This window comes from Anopheles gambiae, chromosome 3 (genome assembly GCF_943734735.2).
Source record: "Anopheles gambiae chromosome 3, idAnoGambNW_F1_1, whole genome shotgun sequence".
Lineage (NCBI taxonomy): Eukaryota > Metazoa > Arthropoda > Insecta > Diptera > Culicidae > Anopheles > Anopheles gambiae.
Window position 1 is genome coordinate 50,836,897 of NC_064602.1, and position 21,145 is coordinate 50,858,041.

The 21,145-nt window shown below is 41.0% G+C and overlaps 3 protein-coding genes and 1 long non-coding RNA gene across 4 annotated transcripts; 3 read left to right on the forward strand and 1 right to left on the reverse strand.

The window, feature by feature from the left end:
- Window positions 1-533: 533 nt before the first annotated feature.
- Window positions 534-15,710, forward strand: LOC1279692 (small ribosomal subunit protein uS9m). Its single transcript, XM_319459.5, has 7 exons — window positions 534-754; window positions 833-1,219; window positions 1,287-1,375; window positions 1,451-1,695; window positions 1,772-1,887; window positions 15,286-15,448; window positions 15,532-15,710. The coding sequence occupies exons 1-7, from the start codon at window positions 686-688 to the stop codon at window positions 15,621-15,623; spliced, it is 1,161 nt and encodes a 386-aa protein (XP_319459.5). The 5' UTR covers window positions 534-685; the 3' UTR covers window positions 15,624-15,710.
- On the reverse strand, window positions 5,943-10,343 carry LOC1279693 (transient receptor potential channel pyrexia). The gene is made up of 2 exons (XM_061660928.1): window positions 10,192-10,343; window positions 5,943-10,012 (listed from the first exon to the last, which is right to left on the reverse strand). The coding sequence occupies exons 1-2, from the start codon at window positions 10,341-10,343 to the stop codon at window positions 6,784-6,786; spliced, it is 3,381 nt and encodes a 1,126-aa protein (XP_061516912.1). The 3' UTR covers window positions 5,943-6,783.
- Window positions 11,988-14,534, forward strand: LOC133393902 (uncharacterized). Its single transcript, XR_009766471.1, has 2 exons — window positions 11,988-12,119; window positions 12,195-14,534. It is a non-coding gene; the product is annotated as an uncharacterized LOC133393902 (long non-coding RNA).
- A 2,794-nt stretch (window positions 15,711-18,504) lies between the features above and the next one.
- On the forward strand, window positions 18,505-20,979 carry LOC1279694 (nitric oxide-associated protein 1). The gene is made up of 2 exons (XM_319462.5): window positions 18,505-19,240; window positions 19,391-20,979. The coding sequence occupies exons 1-2, from the start codon at window positions 18,569-18,571 to the stop codon at window positions 20,810-20,812; spliced, it is 2,094 nt and encodes a 697-aa protein (XP_319462.5). The 5' UTR covers window positions 18,505-18,568; the 3' UTR covers window positions 20,813-20,979.
- Window positions 20,980-21,145: the final 166 nt, after the last annotated feature.

Here is a 21,145-nt window from a genome sequence, read left to right on the forward strand (position 1 = left end):
GGGGAACGCTGATTTTGACGCTCGCTCGAATAACACGGATCATGAGTCGTAGTATATATTTTATCACAAATTTCTGATTTTTGTTTGAAATTTAAATTATGTTTTGGTAAAGCCTAGCCAGTTTTTAGTAACTTCATGTTTTTCCATAAGAATGGGGCCTTTCACGATTCTAGTCAACTTTTTGTATGGAGTTTGAATCAATAGCGGGGGGGGGGGCGTCAATGAGGGACCCCAGAATTTTTTTATGCTCGTGGTGGGTATCTCTGCGAGCAAGATTGCAGGTGAGGCAGATATGACAACTGAAATGTTATACGAGAGTACCGCGGCCGAGAAAACCTCGCGTCGTGTATTTTCGGCCTTATATTAACTGCACTTTCATGTTGTACAAAGAAAGCTTATAATTTAAAAAATGTGCTGATTGATTATTGATTTTTCCGTACGCCTTCCCGCACGCCCGTAGGAGCGATTACCGCTACCTAAACGGCGTTCCACTGTAGTTTATCACGCGACTTTCACAAAAACAATAGTTGCACGGTTGTGAAGAGATGGTGCTATGCGTTGTGTAGCCGTGAACTGTGCATGAATAAACGTCAACTATCGGAAAATAACAACAAACCAGCAACACAACGTGCACCGGCTGCAAAATACCTGTTATTTAATAACTTTACAGCTTAAACTGAGCGAGATGTTTTCAATTGTAATTCGCGGACTGCGATCTACGCTTCCACGGCAATCTTTGATTATTAATACTTCAGTAAGTACACCAATCATGTTTCGAATAAAGGTCGGAACAGACGTAATATGTGGACAATTTGTTACATTACATTCGCAGTCTCATTTTCATCTTTCGAGTGTTAATAAGGCCGAAGATGTGGAAAGTGTTCAAAAGGCTAAAATAAGTAAAGCAATGAAGGCTTATTTAGAACGAGCCAAAGAATATGAAAGTTGTATGGAAACTGCACGACTAGAGTACAAGCTTGGTAAAAGACATCTTGCCAACATGATGGGAGCAGACGTGGAATCCTTTACCCAAGAAGACATCGACCAGGCGGTGCAATATTTGTTTCCGTCAGGCCTGTATGATCCGGCAGCACGGCCGACAATGAAACCTCCGGAAGAATTTATTCCTAGAAAAAAGGGCGCTGAATTCGATGAAACTGGTCGACCATTCCATCCTTTATTTTACACCGGGCGTCCGAACTTCTTTCAATTGCTGTTTGTAAGTCTTACGGCCACTGTAATGGATTTCGTAAAACAATGCAATGATTTTAATGCATATTTTCTAGGATGTGGTTGAAAATATTAACAAATTGAACGCACTAGAGGATTCAACCCGAATGAAAGGCAAATCTTTGGATTCAGTGGGAAAGAAAATGTAAGTAACAAAGTAATTGTTTGAATACAAGTGAGTAAATGAGTAAATATAATACAAGCTTCTTTTATATCACAGAGACACCACCGGATCTGAATGGTTACCAAAAGAATTGCTGGAAAAGAAAATTGTGGAAACAATTTCCGACATTGAGTACGACAATTTCATCAGTGCAATGAATCGCCTCGAAGCTCATCCACTGTCTGATCGTGTGAAAGATTTTGTGTTTGAATATAGAAAACCACTAATTTCGAAACTCGACAACGATACCATCCCTGTACCGCAACACGACGAAGATGGGCGGCAGTGTGTGACAATATATGGTATATATATATTTTCAGTTTCCGTTTGTTCTAATGGATAGCTAATTCAAGTAATACACACATTCCATTCCTGTAGAATGCTTGCGTAAAACAGCACGCGGGGATGTGACGCTTAAATTTCCAGGAACTGGGAAAATTGAAGTGAACGGACAAGACCTTCGCAGCGTAGGAAATACACAACAACGCGAACAGGTAAGTGGTGTTTTTTTTAATTTTAATTAATTAATTAATTAATTGCAGGATGGGTCAAATGCAGAATACGCTAGAAATGTTGAGCAAAGCATTTTACTTTTTGTTGGCCGCGAACTGAAATGTTTTTTTAACTGGATGTTCGCTAACTGGGATGGATCCCAGTTAAAAATCACTTAAACGTCGTCTTTAACGGCGAATGGAAAAAGAAAAACCATGAGAATGGTTTTTATTTGATTCCATTGATGGTTATAATTTTCATTTCAGTTAACGAACATCGTCCCCGAACTGGAAAGTAAAAATATCCCAGTTAGAGAGCGGTACTCGTTCCGACGCAATGCGTTACGATTTTCCCAAAATGTATGGGATTTGACAGACCTATGCGTTAACAACGCATGACGCAGCGTCAAAGTAGAAAAATTTCTATTTCGACGCACGTCGTGATGTGTCTGTCAAAACGATTTAACCATATCGAGTGAAAATCGATATATTTTCATGTTAAATTGTTTCCATCGCAGTTTTGCGTGTAACTGGACTACTAAATAATTTTATTAACAAAAAAAACAAAAGCGACTTCCTCTTTCTGTCTCCGATTGACCCTGGTTACATTGATATACAGTTCGAACTCACTGGTTGAACTTCGATTCCCTGCCAGCTATTGAATTTGTGCTTTTTAGTTGGCTCGTTTTTTCATACAAAAAGTTTGTGAAAATTTTCTCGACAAGCCATGAGATTTTTGTGAACTTTTCAAAAACTGGGATTCGCATACAAACGTATGCTTTTTATTTGAATTGTAAGCCAACTATCGAGCGTCCAACTAAAAAGCGTTCAACTATTGAATTCTGACTGTACTTTTTTTGGAACCTTGCAGAAACAGTATTTGGCTGATTAAGGCCATAGAGCGCTTGACCTAGGTTATATAATACGCTGATGACTACCCAAAATAGTCGATGGGCCAATAATATCTGATATTAAATAATTTTGCATCATATAAGCTAATATTGGAAAATTACGAGGTTACAATTTTGCTATGAAATGAAGACTGTCCGACTTTCAGTGGACCGTATACATTTTATACATTTTATCACATTTATGATTGGTGTTCCGAGATTTTAAAAGATATCGGTCTGATTTTTTGCATGTGCATAGTTAAAGAGTGTCTTCAAAGACGTAAGAAGAAAGTTTTCCGATAAGTGGTTTAGAGAACTGTCCATGGTGCTGCAAAGTCAGATAAAAGGTTAAAAAACATGAGGTGTCTGACTTTAGGTGGACGCCACTATACGTGTCCTGCGTTAGGTCCGCCACTGTGAGTCCGAATATATAAAAATATCGTGGCAATATTTTTACAAAAAAGTTACTGCAACAAATAACCTTCTTTAAGGTGTAGCCGGTCATGCCGGCCTATATAGGGTTTCGAGTCTTATTACGAACCACGAAGCCGGATAGTCAATATTTGCTTAGGGCTACGGCTCATACGAGGCTTGAACCTATGACGGGCGTGTTACTAAGTCGTCCGAGTTAACAATAATACTGCGGGACGTCTTTGTCTTTAGGTTATGGTCTGCATGGGTATCGTCCTAGGGTGAGTTCAAAGTAGTGAAGATTATTTTCGAAGTCCTTGAAAAAGTTGTGATTTTTTTTTTTTTTGTGAAAACTGTTGTGAATTCCTAGAAAAATTTTCCCGAAAAAGACGTATTGGCGTAACAGAAAATGTCAAGTGTAGCTAAGGTGGGAATTAATCAATTTGCTGGAGAAGGTTACGATCTGTGGAAGTTTCGTGTTGAAACTCAGATGACAGCCCATGGTTTGAAGGAGATGTTGAAAGACGATGAGCCAAAGGATGCAACGCAGCGAGCAGTTGAAAAGACATTTGCGAAGCAAGGATTCGCGTGTCAAAACTACGTGCGAAGATCGCTTGCTGTGTTGAAGCTGTCGGAAGGAACGCTACTTATGGATCATTTTCGAGTGTTTGATCAGTTAATCCGCCAGTTTAAATAGGCTGGAACAACTGTATCAGAAACGGACGTGATAAGTTAGCTGTTCATGTCATTGCTGTATTCATATGATGTTGTGACGACTGCATTGGAAAACATTGAGGAAAACCAGTTGAAGTTGGACATAGTGAAGGCACGGTTATTGGCTGAGGAACAAAAGCGATCCGGAAGTGAAAATGGCGTTAGTGTGGATTCTGAAGCAGGGTTTGCAGCAAAGTCCACAAAAGAAAAATTCATGTTTTAAGGAAAATGTTTTTTTGTGCGGCCATTTAGGGCACAAGAAATTTGCATGTCCTAAGAACAGAAGCAAACTTGTTAAAGCTCAGGTTGCAACTGTACCGGTTGACAGAGAGGTTGTTTTGATGCCAACTCGAGGAGGAATACCCAGATCAAAGAAGCCATCGGAAATTGAATGGATTTTGGATTCGGGAGCGAGTCGTCATATAGCGTGTGATGAAGAAATTTTTCACGAAACAAGCGAGTTTGATGTACCAGTGGTAATCGATAGTGCCAAGAAATGTGAAAAACTTCTCAGAACAAAAGCAGGTACCGTGAAAGGGAAAGTTCACGTGAATGGAAATGTGTTGATGCTATCGCTGGGACATGTGTTGTTGGTGAAAAATTTGAAATACAACTTGATGTCATTGTCCCATTTGTTGAAATCCGGAGTGAAGGTAGACTTCATGCCAGACCGAGCTATGTTGTTCAAGAACGGAGAACAAATAGGAGAAGCAAAACTGCGAGGAAGTCTGTATTTTTTGAAAATGAGCTGTGTAACACCTGAAGCGGCTATGTTTGCAAAGGATGTTACTGGTGAATTGGAATTGGATCAAGTTTTCGTATATTTCAAAGTATATGAGGCAATGCCAACTGCGAAATTTGGATCAAAGATTGAAAACTTGAGTTGCGACTTAGGTAGAGAATATTTTTCGAATTCCAGCCACAGACAGCAAGGAATACAAGTTGAATCGACCGTTGGCTACACACCACAACACAATGGAGTTGCAGAAAGATTCAACAGAACAATTGTGTAGAAAATGAGAGCTATGTTAACTGAATCTGGAGCTCCCAAGGTGATGTGGAGAGAAGCTGTACTGACGACGGTGTACGTCACAAACCGAAGCCCAACCGAAGCTCTGACGAGAGACAGTACTCCTGCTGAATGCTGCCATGACGAGAAACCGGACGTAAAAAAATTGAAGGTTTTTGGTTATCTATGCAAACCGCCATCTACGCATGCCCCTACGATTGAATGCGTACAACCATGGTTGAATCGCGTTTCACTACGGTTGAATCATGTGCCATTACGATCGAATCGTGTGCCGCTACCATTGGATTTCTGAAAGGTAGAGCATAGTAAACTGTTTGTTTACGTTTGAAAGCTGTTTCTTTCTTCGCCCATGGATTTTTTTTTTTGTACAATTCTAATGGTAATTGTTCATTGATTACAGGTAAAAACCACGAATTATTGAAAACAAGGATTTTACCATTAACATGGAACACCGAATATTATTACGGAGTGCGACTCCGCACGACTCCGGTCGACTCCGGACGACTCCGAACGACTCCGACTCCGGGCGGATCTAGTGGTTCCATTTTGCCGGTGTCGGAATCGAACTAACAATAGTCGGAGTCGAATCGGAGTCGTGGGTGCGCTCCATACAGCACATCACTAGTTTGCACGCATTCGATCGTAGTGGTATGCGATTCGAAGCAGGCGGTTTGTGATTCAATGCAAACGGCACGAGATTTGAACGTAGCTGGAAACAGGTGTATTTTTGGGAACCCTGCGCGTGGGGATAACATTGGTTTAAAGGATTTATAAACGGTAAAAATAAGTGTTAAGGATACACGTTCATAATATCGCCATTTTCGAGTCTACAGAAGAATTGTGTCATGGAAATGGAAAACTGTTTGCGAATCTTTTTTTTTTTGGTTCAGCTAAGACATTAGTAGGCATTTGAGACTGAACATGTACTGTGTGCGGGCTGGTTATTTATATTAATTTATACAAACTTTCCACAAATTTCGGAAAACAATTGAATGAACAATATCTTAAATGAGTATTCTACGATGCATTATATGCACGATGTTTTTTATTGCAATCACATTTGATTTTATTAAAATACGATACCCTGGTATAATAGTGCCTTAGGCCCGTGGCAGTACCCATCCGATGCGATTTTATCGGACGTTGCTGTCACATGCTATTTCGGTTCATATTGCGATTATTTGTATAATTCCAATTGTTTCACTATTATACAAAAATTAATTTCATGTTGTTCCTACATAACCTACATAATTACATTGACAGATAAAATCGGATGCGACGATCCGACGAATTAAAAAATAAAATTATTCCGTCGTACGACGAAATCGCACGTCCTACATTATCTGTTAAATCCCATATAAAATCTGACTGGCCTTCCGATAAATTCACATCCGACAAAGCAATGCCATGGACCTTAATGACAATAAAATCGAAAAAAAAGAAATGATAAACCGTTTTCGATAAAGGTTGGTCAATCGTTCAACATGAAAACATTTAACAAAGAATGCTGATGTTATTAATAATTTTGACAATAATTTGATGCAGAACAGGTATGACAGTGTAGTTATTATCTGTTCTATTATTTGTGGTAATGATGATACTATTTGTGATTAAAAATTTAAAAACTGAGTTACACTGCTATAGCTATCTACTACATTCTATGGAAAATCACATCTAAATGACGTCACTGCGGATACTGTATAAACGAACGAAATTGCGTCTACGTTTTAGCTTATAAAAAAAATCAAAGAAAGTCCCCTTCAGGTTAGAGAGTAGCGCCATACAACACTATATAGCAGATGCACCTTATATTGGACGGTGTGAAGATGACGTTATCACCACATTTAATCGGTATTATAATTGATTCGATTGAATGTTGTGTGTTTGACTTTTGCTTAGTAATTCGAGCACCTGCCGCAGCATCTGCTGATTCTCCTCGATTGTTGATCGTAGTTCTGCAATCTCTGTTGCAATGTTACCAATATAGTCATTATGTTCGTCTAACTTATTGGTGAGACCATACAGCGTTGGTGTGTCATAGACGTATCCAAACTTTGTTGTATGATCATTATTTGTGCTGGCTACTCCCATTCCTGTATGAGCAGCTCGGCGACAGTTGGATACATTACAGCTACTATCTGTGCGTTTGTACGTTTTTGACTGCATCCCATTCACTATTAGTGCGTTTTTTTGAGGATCGTAAGACACATCACGACGTAGTGTTGAGAAACTCTTTCTGACATAGTGTTTTTTCTGCTTCGCTACCTCATATGCGGCCATCATGATATCCCGGGGAAGTCTTGTTTCGCCGGGATTGAGAGGTTTGACGCTTAACACAACACGGTAAGCTTGTGGCGAGACCAGCGCCGTGTAGTAAAGTAAATTGCGCAGCCAGTTTGGTAGCCAACCATTAAAAAGAGCAGATTCGATGTAGGAAATCAGTTTCGTTTGCCGGACTAATTTTGACAGACCGGCAGTTTTTTTCAATCCTTGTATATCGTGCACAGCTATACCAATGAGCAAGTTCATCAGAATGACTGTGACAAACAATAAAAACAGCACAAAAGTAATCTGAGCGCTAATTTCAAGAAGAAACGGTGGATCCTTGCCATCAGGATCATTGATTAGCAATTCCAGGTCTTGTTCTCCCGTCATCATCACTAGTACAGTGATAAATCCCATGAAAGGATTAGCAAACGAAGAAGAAGATGGAAAGATGACACAAAAGCTGATTGTGAAGCCAATCAACATACATGAATAGGCCATGAAAAGTTTGGCAAATTCAACCTGCACTTTGGTATACATGGCGACATACGCACCGAAAACGGGTAACTGACCGATCATAAGCATCAGATTCGTCCAACCAAGCAGTACTGCAAAGGCTCCTACATGATTCTGCCAAGTGTAGGTCCTTTTAGTGTAGATGTAAGAGATAACAAATACGCTCAGTATGATGAACCATTCGATCGCATTTTCTGTTTGTGTTACGTAATGTTTTAACGAAGTATAGCCAGTGATGCCATAGATCTTACGACAAATTTCAATTGCTGTGATTGCCACTAGAACCATCCATTGCATCTCAATTACGAATGGGTTATTGCGTAGCATATCTCCAAAGATGGATTGTTTTTGACAAAGCTCCTGTTCCTGAATAGTTTCCTTCATGTCCTTGCTGCCGTTATAGCAATTATGCGCTAGTGCTGTGAGCACGTACAGTGTTAGAAAGAGCACAAATGTGAAACAGAAAAGCAATCGCGCGATATAGTATTTGCGTATTTTGTTCCACTTAATGTAGAGAAAAGCTGAGCAGAGCGGATGTTGCAAAAATTCCTTTTGTCCATCGTCCACAAATGTATTTAGATAGCTAATTTCCCTTGGGTGGCAATGTTGCAGGATACTGCGAAAATCTAGTTCTAATTCCACCTCCCGGCTGGATGAATCCTGGGAGTGTGTCAGAGTGATAGCAGCATCAAGTTTGCATTGTATGACTCCTAGAGATGCCGGAGTTTTACGACTTATAATGTTGAGAGCGCTAGTTCCCTTCCTGGATTTCATTGTGACATCCGCACCGTGGTAAAGCAATGTTTCTACGCAAGGACCTAGTGCATCTAATGCCGCAAGATGCAGTGCGGTAAATCCGTACACATCGCGCTGGTTGACATTAGCACCCCATGCAATTAGTGTCTCAATCATTTCGACGGCAGTATCGGATTTGCTGACTGCAGCGTGTAGTGGCGTACGTTGATCGAAATCGGCCATATTCGGATCACATCCACCAAGTTTTAGTAGGGCCTCGACACAATCTGCACTTCCACTGCGAGCTGCCAAATGTAGCGGCGTAAAACCACGATGATTACGAGCGCGGACGTCCGCGCCTCGTGCTAGCAGTTGGGTAACGCAGTCCAAATTACCCTCGTCTGCGGCAAGATGCAACGCAGTCATCTGCTTATCCCCTTGCTGAATACGGATGTTGGGATCGGCATTCGGACACTCTAGCAATGCAGCAAGACACTGGGTGTGGCCGAGGTCGGCGGCAAGATGGATTGGGTTCGTTCCATTACGTTCTAGTGCATTTACATTTGAACCGTGGGCTATGAAGAATCGAAGACAGTCGATAGCATTTGAACGTACGGCACAGTGTAGCAACGATTCTTCACAGTGTTGCTTGTTGGTTGGCACGTCAATGCGAGCACCATTTTTAATTAGAAGCTCAGCGGTAGCTAATGAATTACCGAATGCGGCACAGTGTAATGGAGTGTACCATTTAGGTTGCATATTAACGTCTAGTCCATGCTGAATCAGAAATGCGCAACATTCAGTACACCCACTGAAAGATGCGAGATGGAGCGCTGTTAAACCATTACTGTCGCAAAAGTTGATATCGGCACCGAGTCGGACACACTGATCAAGTAGATGAAACTTTCGTAGAAATGCCGCCCACAGAAAGCAGATATTTTTTTCAAGCTGTTGTCCTCCAACGCAGACACTGTTGTTAGTGGGAAAGGTTGTAGTTGAGGTATTCGTTGCTGGCCCTGATGTTGCGAGTGTTGCTGTTCCATTCAGCAGATGCTCGACTGCCGCACAATCAAGTGTGAGGTCGAGTTCGAAACTTTCAAGCAATGCCACTCGACCACCTGCAAGCCGCATCTGCTCTGTGAGCGATATACGGATGATGTCATTACAGAGTTGGGCACTGGATTCGGAGTAACTTTCGTCGTAGCTATCGTATAGATTCGGTGCGCCCTCGGCAGGAGGGGATGGTCCTACTTCCATGTATTCATAACAGTCAACGTGCGATTTACGACCGTTAGGTTGACCTGTTCCACTATGTGATGCAGTTGTTTTGGTGTTAGTATTTGTGGTGGTGGTAAAGCTTCCATTTACTGTTGCTGCAGACACGTTATGATTGTCTGCTGATGAGCGTCTGATTCCAGCAGTCACATCGCTTATGTTATTTTGTATGTTAGCAGTCTTGGTGCTATTCTCATTACGAGGCCCATTCTCATTCATAAGCGTCTCCGATAATGCTGCTTCTGGATCTATCGGTTGCTCTCCAGTATCCTTTTTCAATGTAGCGTTGAATCTAAAATTCAGAATAAGTAGATTGCTTAACAGCCTGTCTGAGCTACACATTTGCAATGTTTGAATCAATGGGATATTAACTTAAACTCTAAAAAAGTTGCTAAAACTGTTTTTAATTATTTCAAATAATCATCATTTCTTATACTTTTTAATAAGAAAAGCTCTACGGAAATCACTAACCTGCTACTCAAACGGGGAAACTTAATGGAACCATTCTCAATGCAGCTTATCGTTCGAAATATTCTAGGCGGCCGTACTGGTGGCGTCGATGGTGGTGGAAGGGGTGATGGTGCTGTTGTACTATCACTATCTTTAAAGCCATAATTGTCCATTTTGTTCGTCTGCCAAGAGCTGGTAGCCAGAAGTTGGTGGGCCGGATGATACTTTGTTGATGTTTAATGTGGTTTGTTTAATCAGTTAGTTCAATTTGTTGAGCTCTATTGTTTCGAGAGACGTTATTGTTGCGCTTGGCAGCTTTAAATGGTGATCGTGCAATGGCGTTAGAACTAGAATAGTGCGGTTGTAACATTTCATTCTATCCGTTCCATCTAAAGCTTGCGTGTAGTAGAGGTGTTTGAAGCTGTTTTTGTAGCTGTGTTTTGTATTTTATTTTCAATCCCCTGTGACCAGCTCAATCTGATTTTTACGGGATGATGTCGCGAGAGGTGGACAGCTATTGATCGAATCGCGTTTACTTGCTAGAGGGATAATGATCTGCACTATATCTGAAATGTAGTGACGAAAAAGAGATACAAGGCTTATTTATAAAGGAGCGAAAGAGAGGAGGTTTATAGTTGCGGATATACATAAAACTCGATTCAAAAAAGAAAACAAAATAATGGAAAGGGTGGGAGATATAACGGAAGAGCCGACCAATCTTGATTTTGTGTTGACTTGTATTTGAAACGAGTTTTTACACACACAAAAACCTCGCTTTGGTTCGTTGCTACAGTCGGGCATCTAAAGCATCGTCATTCAACAAAAATGTTTTTCGCTTACCCGAACCAAAAAGTTTCTCCGTACTAAATGTTCGATGGAACTCGGTGAAATAAAAAAAAACAACAACTGTACATTCAAAAACATATTAATAAATATGGACTACATAAATATATGTATAAATGGACATACAAAAACAATACTATATATATTATATTATTATATATATTATATATATTATACTGGGAAATAAGGTTTTATTTGAAAAAAAACACAAATTTCCAAGCTCAATTTAATATTATCAATTTGTGAGTGAGGCTATTCACAATATGTACATTATAATGAAGGTGACGGTGTATGGGTCCGGGATATATGACAATAGTAGCAAAACATGTGTTGCATCTTTGTTACCATGCAAAAAAGCATTATAATTGATAACCGGTAGTACAAGAAAGAAAAGCTTTTAGTTTTACATTTTGAATTGGGTTTTGGCAAATAATTGCACTGCGATGAACTGTGAAAAACGTATGCAACTCAATACCAATGTTTGATTATCACGCCTCTTGTTGTGGGAACCGTCATAAAAAAGCAACGATAAAATTTATGTATTATGAGGGGATCAACAATGGAAACAATCTATTTCGTTTGTGCAGCTTGTGGATGTAGAAAATAAGCGGCGGCAAGGCACGGAACTAAATCACGATCAATTCTTCTTATCACGAACACATACACGCGCACATAGCATATAACTGCAATCAATTTGAAATCTCGTGGCATGCATGCTATGCGATGCACGAGTAGCACACACTGTTAGATTGACCAACCCAAAAATTATTTAACACATATGATTATTTATTCGAGTTTAAGTGATTACTATTTAGGGATAATTGATTCCGAATGTTGAAAACACACCTTTAAGCTAAATTGTGTTGAAATGCATAAACGGCAAGCTATGCACAACTTTCGTATCAAGATCGTACAAATAACACAAAGGACAATAATGTACTGGACGCAACCACCCCTAGCCAACCAGATCACACTGACGGAGCTCGAAAAGTTGACCATCCGCCGTCCACAGGCACACGACGATCGTGCACGGTGGTAACTGTCAGACTAGCGGCCGATTCAAAACAGTGCCGAGTGTCGTCTCGGTCCCACGATTGTTTGATGTTGTATGTGCGCTGTGCTATACAAAATACACAAAACGGCAAGAGATCAGCATATATCATGGCCCCCTCCCATTGCAGGTGTCGTGAACAACGAACTGGTGAGATATAGCAACTGATTTTTGAGTTGTTCTTCGGGGTGATAACAATCCATCCGGGGATGAAGCGTGTCGAAACAATCTAAACCGATCAAATAGAGATAACCGAGTGGAAAGCAGCAGTGCGAAAGAGATCCACAGCAAATGTTTAAGCGTGTTGGTGGATGCGTCTTTCAATAGGATGGATGGATGGACCTGTGCAAACATATGTTTGAGTGTACTAACACACAGAGATAAATATGTTCTCCCCGTTGGGCTCGTCTCTTACGATTCGCTGCCGAAATAAACAGATCGGTAGGAAAATGGGGCATGACGGTTCCCATAAAATATTCAAGTATTGTCACACGTATGAATTTTCATACATTTATGATGATAGTTCTGCTTATTATTTTGAATTATAAATAATAGATTAAAAAAACATATTGAATTAAGCCCTTTCGAGTTTGATATAGACGTATCATATTTCGGACGCCTGAACTGTAATGAATTAAAATAACATAATTTTATGGATATATATATAGATATAAATATAAGATATATCCTAACATCCGAGAAGATTTATTTAACAAACACTAAAAAAATAATGACGGAAAAATAATAACGGAAACAATTTAATTCATACAAGACACAAAAATTACCATGTAAAAAAACAGTAGACACTAATTGTGTGTCAAACTGTCGTGTAACTCTGTCGTGTGTTGTGTCAGTCATCATTTACCGTTTATCTAACGAAAGAAACGGTTTAATGTCTAAAAAATCAAATATAACCTAGGAATCAGTGCATTTTATGATGGCTAATATGATCAGGAAAATATATAGATCACATTTGGGTGATGGATTTATTTCATTGTAGCTGGTCATGTTTATTTTCTTTATTTTTATAGAGACTTTGAGCCGATTGGCATCATTCGTTTCTTGGGCATTTTAAGGCAAAAACAAGCTTTGAAAATGGTGGCCCAAAAACGAGCTTTCATTTGATTGCTAGGGAGTCCAAATTTACTTAGTAACTCATAACTCATACTTAGCTACTCATATCTGCCAATCTCCATACAAATCTCAATCAATTTCGGAACCTTGGACAGTTTCCAATTAAGGGTTTACGTCAGTTGGGACGAAATCGATAACTAATATACAATACTGAATAGGCTACGAAAACCTTGTAACATGTCCCAGCCATCGTATCCTGCCAGCCTTCGTAACCGTCAGGATGTTCGGTTCGCCGTACAGCTCAGCAAGTCGGTGGTTCATCCTTCTGCTCCACGCTCCATGCTCGAACGCCAAAGATGATCCAGAGGATGCGTTGCTCAAACACGCCCAGAGCCTTTGCATCGTCCGTTCGAATGGTCCAAGACTAGTGTCCATAGAGGAGCACCGGGAATCAATGTTGGATATATCACACATTTCGTGCGGTCTCGAAGTATTCTGGATCTCAGCAGTCAGTCATTAGTAAGCACGATTCCCCTGCACAATGCGTCTCCGGATTTCACTGCGGATGTAGTTGTCCGAAGCTACGACCATCTCAAGATAGCAGAAATCTGCTACCAGCTCGAGATTGTCGCCGTCAACTAATACACTACTTCCCAGTTGGGCCCTATCTCAGACTGAGCCTCTTGCAAGCAGGTCCTTCGTCGCATTGATTCTCAAACCAATTCTTGCTGCTTCGCGTTTGAGTTGGGTGTACGCCTCACACAGCTTGACTGTCGTCTTGCCGATGATGTCGATGTCATCCATGAATCCAAGAAATTAGAGAAACCGGTAGAGGATCGTGCCACGGATGTCGTTGTCTAGCCCCGCGCCGCAAATGATACCTTCCAGAGCGATGTTGAAGAACAGGCAGGAGTGTCCGTCACCTTTCCTCAGACCCCTGTGAGATTCGAACGATTCCAACGTCAAGTTCGATACTCTCACCATGCACTGCATCCCGTTTATGGCGGCTTATAACGTATCAACTTCCCAGAGAAATGGTACTGCTGCATGATGTTCCATAGCTCATTCCGGTCTGTGGTGTCGTAAGCCGCCTTGAAGTCTATGAACAGGTGGTGCGTAGGGATCTGGCACTCTTGGCACTTCTGGAAGATCTGTCCAAGTGTAAAAATTTAGTCGGTGGTGGATTTAGCTACAACAAACGGTAGCCGGTAGCTCCATCAACACTGGTAGCTGCACTCGATCAAGCGCGGATTACCGAGCGTGAACTGTATTCTGATGAAAATAAAAATAAACTAATGTAGTTTCTATTACTGTGCATAAATTGGTTCTAATTGCTACGTTTTAATGCTTTAAAGTTTCAAAGCCGACAGGATATTATTGACAAAAAAAAAACAAATCGTATAAAACATTGTTTGCAGTACTTTTCAAAATGTCCAAAGCAAAACGGCTTTCAGGGTATATAGAACAGTATATTACACGTCTATAGCTTTCTGTAGCTTTCTGTAGTCGTGACCGTTTTGCCATGCTTGGATATGTGGTGGCACATGTTACCACTCTGCACGATGAGGACATGTCGGAATAGGAGTTGGATGGAAGAGCCTGTATTATCCCTCGAGGTACTCCCATCCCATCCCATCCCACACGACTATCCTAACATAATTTACACGTCTAACAAAATATTTTCAGATTTCTTCTATAAGTAATCAAAAAGATAAAGAAAGTTTCGCATAAACCGTTACATTACGACACGTCATGGTAAAAGGACACTAATATCAACAAAGTCACAGGCAACCCGTGTAGCCCGATTACCTGGAATATATGGGTATTGCAAAACAAAATATTCTAAAAAATAGGTATTAAAAAACAAAAAGCAATGAAAATTTTCAAAGTAAGACTGTAATATGTTTACATACACATTCCTAATTTAAAGTCAATCGGTTTCCTAGAATCTGATCAATAAGCAATCAAAATCGATTTTGCTACCCTGGTAGCCGAATGCCAGGAATTGGGTTAAGGAAAGTTAACACACACAGAAGGATTCGTCGTAGATCGTCCAAATGTACCATATATATTCTGGTTTTTTCAAAAAAAAGTGTTCCACTGAAATCAATATGGTTCCTAATAGAAAATTATCATTTTTTCATTAGGTTCTTTTCCCTCTGCTGTTTACTAAAATGTATGGAAAAATTGATGTTACTGCAAACGTTTCTGGTGGCGGGCCGTCATCACAGGCAGGCGCAGTGCGTTGGGGTATTGCGATGGCATTACGTAGTTTTGTCGACGAGGATCAGATTGCTCGAATGCGTGTTGGTAAGTATTCCCCCTTTTATTTATTTGCCCTTTTCTTTGAAATAGTTTTGAATTATTTACTGAAAATAAGTCTACTTTTTAAGCTGGTTTGCTAACTCGTGACTATCGTCGTCGAGAACGTAAGAAGCCTGGTCAAGCCGGTGCCCGAAGGAAGTACACTTGGAAAAAACGTTAATTTCGTATGGTATTGTGAATGTAAGCGAATCATAGTTTTTTATTAAATATGGTAATGAATAAATTTCGCTAATGTAGAGATAAAAAATGTGTTTCATGTGATTTATAATAGTGTAAACTTTGGCAATTTTTAACTCTCACACGACTATAGTGTCAAATTACAGGGGTTTCGATGATACTATTTAGAGACCATTTTATGAAGTTTTTGCATTTATCGCAAATGTGCATTTTATAAAATTATTAAGACAGGTATTGTAACGGTTTTCATTCAAATCAAAACTCCTTTATCTTTTTTATGGTTCATATAAAAATTCTGAAAAATGTATGCAAAACGTGTAACCTACAGTTTAGTGATGGGAGAAATCCAGATTTCGTCGGAATCGATTACGGCTAGCTCCGAAGTTTTCTGAAATCGATTCCGGATAGTAGGGTTTCCGGAATCGATTCCGAAATCGGCTCCGTAATGGGTTTCGGAATCGGCTCCGGAATTGGTTCCGGAATCGGCTCCGTAATTGGAATTGGCTCCTTAATCGGAAACGGCTCCGGAATCAGAATCGGCTACGGAATCGGAATTGGCTCCAGAATCGTATTTGGCTCCGGAATCAGAATCAGCTCCGGAATCGGAATCGGTTCCGGAATTGGCTTCCCACACTTCTTATTTCAATTCAAAAACTAATTCTCATTCCGGAGCTAACTCCATTTCTTGAGTCAAGCCTGATTCCGTTACCGGGGCAAATTGCGATTCCCATGTCGATTCCGATTCTGGAGACGTTCTGGATCCGATCCTGGAATCGATTTCGGAGCCGATCCCGGAATCGATTCCAGAGTCGACTCCGGAATCGGCTCCGAATTCAACTTCGGAATCGGCTCCGGTATTGACTCCGGAATCGGAATCGATTCCAGCATCGGAATTGGTTCCGGAATTGGTTCCGAACATGGAATCGGAATCGGGTATGTCCAAAAAGAGAGTTTTCCATCCACCCTCACCTGGCACCTTGGTCATAGTCATTCTAACTAGCCTTATCAGTTTGGCCGGGATTCCAAAAGAGCTCATAGCGTCATACAGTTTTACCCTGGCTATGCTATCATATGCGGCTTTGAAGTCAATGAAGAGATGGTATGTGTCGTGTCTGTATTCAGCCATCTTCACCAAGATCTGCCGCATGGTGAAGATCTGATCAGTGGTTGATTTTCTGTTTCGGAATCCTCTTTGATAGTTTCCAACTATCTCTTCGACGTGCGGGACAAGGCGATCCTGAAGGATCAAGGAGAATATTTTATAGGCGGTATTCAACACCGTAATACCCCTGTAGTTGTTGCTGTCCAACCTGTCTCCCTTCTTGTATATGGGGTAGATGATGCCGAGATTCCAATCACAAGGTATCGATTCGCTATCCCACACCTCAGTAACGATTTGATGAATCTCGTTTTCTAGTCTTGCACCTCCATTCTTGACCAGTTCAGCTGCAATTCCGTCGGTTCCGGGTGCCTTGTTATTTTTCAGCCGACGGATAGCCTTTTTTCATCTTGTCATATTAAAATACTTTGATGGAGGGTACGATGGATTCGATGGATGTGTTTTCCATCACTTGCGGGAATCCAGTAGCTCAGTTTCGAAAGGTTCGAGAGGGCTAATGTAAACACACGGTCAACATTATATGGTGTTGAGGTACGATGGGTTCGATGGATGCGTTTTCCATCACTTGCGGGAATCCAGTAGCTCAGTTTCGAAAGGTTCGAGATAGTGTTACCCGTTCCGGCTCTAACCTAGTAAAAAAGTTATTTTAGTTGATCGTTCCGTTCCGTTCCGTTCCGTTCCGTTCCGTTCCGTTCCGTTCCGTTCCGTTCCGTTCCGTTCCGTTCCGTTCCGTTCCGTTCCGTTCCGTTCCGTTCCGTTCCGTTCCGTTCCGTTCCGTTCCGTTCCGTTCCGTTCCGTTCCGTTCCGTTCCGTTCCGTTCCGTTCCGTTCCGTTCCGTTCCGTTCCGTTCCGTTCCGTTCCGTTCCGTTCCGTTCCGTTCCGTTCCGTTCCGTTCCGTTCCGTTCCGTTCCGTTCCGTTCCGTTCCGTTCCGTTCCGTTCCGTTCCGTTCCGTTCCGTTCCGTTCCGTTCCGTTCCGTTCCGTTCCGTTCCGTTCCGTTCCGTTCCGTTCCGTTCCGTTCCGTTCCGTTCCGTTCCGTTCCGTTCCGTTCCGTTCCGTTCCGTTCCGTTCCGTTCCGTTCCGTTCCGTTCCGTTCCGTTCCGTTCCGTTCCGTTCCGTTACGTTCATTTCGATCTTTCCGTTCCGTTCATTTCGTTCTTTCCGTTTTTTCTGTTCATTCCGTTCCGTTCATTTCGTTCTTTCCTTTCATTACATCCCGTTTCGTTCTTTGCCGCTTAAATATTGTTAGCAAGGTGCTATCGTTCGTGTGTTCCGTTCTTTTCAAAAACCGGTTTGGTCCGGTTGTTTATTGCTGCATGAAAAATTGTTATTTACTCTTTCTCGCACACAGTCTGTGTTGCCTGCGCTCTGTCACATGCTCACAAGAATATTTATCAGACTTCGTCTCGTATCGTTTATACAAATTGCGGTAAGCGAAACAAAAAAAAACAAATCGAAATTCATTTTCAAAAATGAACTAGTTCTGTTCCGTTCCTTTATTTTAACGTAATTCCCTACACTAGTTCGAGAGGGCTAATGTAAACACACGATAAGAGGTTCCGTGTATCTCGGGGACCGCCTGTACTGTTCACGCTCGGTAATCCGCACCATTTCAATCCGTCCAGCGGCATTTTGTCACTCTCGTGGCCTCGTGCATATTGGGTGTATGGAAGTTTTTTTTTGTTAGCTGGGAAATCGATTTGACAAATGTCAAATTATTCAACAATCGGTGTTTTGATGGATTTTGCTTCTTGGGAATATATTATTTGTTATTGTATCAAATCAAACGCACATGTGAGGACTTGCAAAATGTTAAGAAGTTTTCCAACATTTGATTTGCTCAAATGGAAAAGTGTGGCAGGATTAAGATATTGTCAATTCAATCTAAACCGTAGATTAGTGAATCAATCGAAAACTCTTATTTCGACTGATGCAAATAACACGGATACACTTTATAGCAAGTGGAAAGACAAACTGTTGTATAGCTCTTTCGTAGAAAAACATCAATTAAAATTGGGTTATAAGCAAAACAAGATACTAGAATCTAAGTTAAAAAAGTACGAACAAAATGAGTTCAAAAAAACGTCTGCTGTCAAACCGTTTGCTTTAGTTTTAAAGCAATTGCAAACTCCACTGCGTGATGAACGATCAGATTGCTACGAATCGTGTGTCGAAATTGCAGACCGTCCATCTACACATCAATTGCCTTACCAGCATCTCACCTTACAAGTGAAAACACACCAAAACTCGATACAAGAGCCTAATGAAAAATTATCTACAGGAGAATGGATGTCAGATTTTGAGTATTACGACGAAACTGAAGAAAATGTTACATCATTTTATGGTACACCTGATCCGAATGAACCTGCCTCTACAATTCCTTGTGGTGGATGCGGTGCTTTGCTACACTGCATCGAACCAAGCATTCCGGGCTATTTACCTGGTCAATTGTTCAAAGGAAAATCGAAAGAACAGCTGTTGGTGAGTTAATAGAATCAGAAGATAGATTGTACGGAACACTGCATTGTTTATCTCAAATATACGCCATAGATGGTTCAGGCGTATATTTTTTGTGATGAACATGCTATTTAATGTTTTCATTCATGATAATTTTGTTTAATTCCTGCACAGACAACTAATTGCCAGCGGTGTCATTTCCTGAAACACTACAATGTTGCTGTAAATGTGACAGTTTCGGCCAACGATTATATAGGAATTCTGTCTTCGATAAAAACAAAGAAAGCTCTTGCTGTGCTGCTTGTCGATGTTCTGGATTTTCCATGTTCCATATGGCCTGGACTTTCTGAGATTTTGGGAGTGCAACGACCCATCATCGTGGTAGGCAATAAAGTCGATCTTTTGCCACAGGACAGTGCTGGCTACCTGGAGAACGTACGACAATGTTTAACGCGAAGCGTTATTGAATCCGGATTTTCTAGGAATAACATTAAACATGTTTCGCTCATATCAGCCAGCACAGGATACGGAGTAGAGGAGTTGATTACGAAAATCCACAATGTTTGGGGAACCCGAGGAGACGTATATTTGGTTGGTTGCACGAACGTTGGCAAGAGCACACTATTTAATGTGTTACTCCGTTCTGACCTATGCAAGGTTCAAGCAACGGATTTGATTCAAAAGGCAACGGCAAGTCCTTGGCCTGGCACTACCATAAGAATGCTTAAGTTTCCAATTTTGCGGCCGTCTGACCATCGACTTTTCTTAAGAATGAAACGGTTACAACAAGAGCGCTATATAAAACAGGCAAACGAAAAACTGCGACGTGAACAGAAAAATGCTACAAAAGATTCAAAGCAGGCTACACTTCTCGGTCACATTGGTCTTACCTTTGAGAAGGAAAAGGGAGAATTGTTTGATCATTTCTCAGTGACACAAAGAAGTGACGCACCCTTACCGATATTTACATTGAACGAGAAGAATGAAAAGTATATCAATTCCAAATGGTGCTACGATACACCCGGTGTTGTTCAGCCCGATCAAATACTGGATCTTCTTACCACGGAGGAGATTGTTCTTACAGTTCCAAAACAGACTATCCGACCTAGAATCTATCTGTTGAAAAGGGGTATGACCTTACTTCTGGGTGGTTTAGGACGATTAGATTTTGTTGATGGCCCAGATTCGATTCGCGTAATTCTTTATGCTTCTAACATGCTTCCAACGATCATTTGCCAAACATTGGACGCACCGGCGCTGTACGAGGCGCTCCTCGGCACGGAATTTCTAGCTGTTCCTTTCGGAAGTCAGGAGCGGCTAGAAAAATTTCCAGCATTGGAATGCGTTCCTAATATTCTCGTACATGGTACACTAAAGAAGCATCTTACTGTCTGTGACATATTGTTATCATCCGCAGGATGGATCGGGGTTAATTTACCAAAGAACAGCGAAGCCATTTTCCATGCCTGGACGCCTAAGAAAAGGGGCGTATATATCCGTCAGCCTGCTCTGCTACCTAACGGACTAGCTTTGCGTGGCAAACGGATACGTCGATCACTGGCCTATCGAACGGGTACCATTTTCAAATCTCGTTAGATTTATACGACCACGTAATGTAGTCATCAAGTCGTAGCCTAGTTGTATGCACGTGAAGGATTTACGGCTAGAGCTCCCCACACAGGGAAAGAAAGAAGATCAAGAAGAATACACATATAAAGTAAAATATGAAAAAAATGTAAATAAAGTAAACATGATGTACAATACGACCAGACTTTTCTTACTTTCTGTGGTTCAACGCAATTCGAGCGTTCTCCTCAACTGGATGTGCCACTCATCGATCGAAATCGTGACCATCCATAGTATTGCAAAATTTTCAACTAAAAATCCACCTTAAAAAAGTCAAAATTTCTCCCTTGTTTGTTTGTTTGT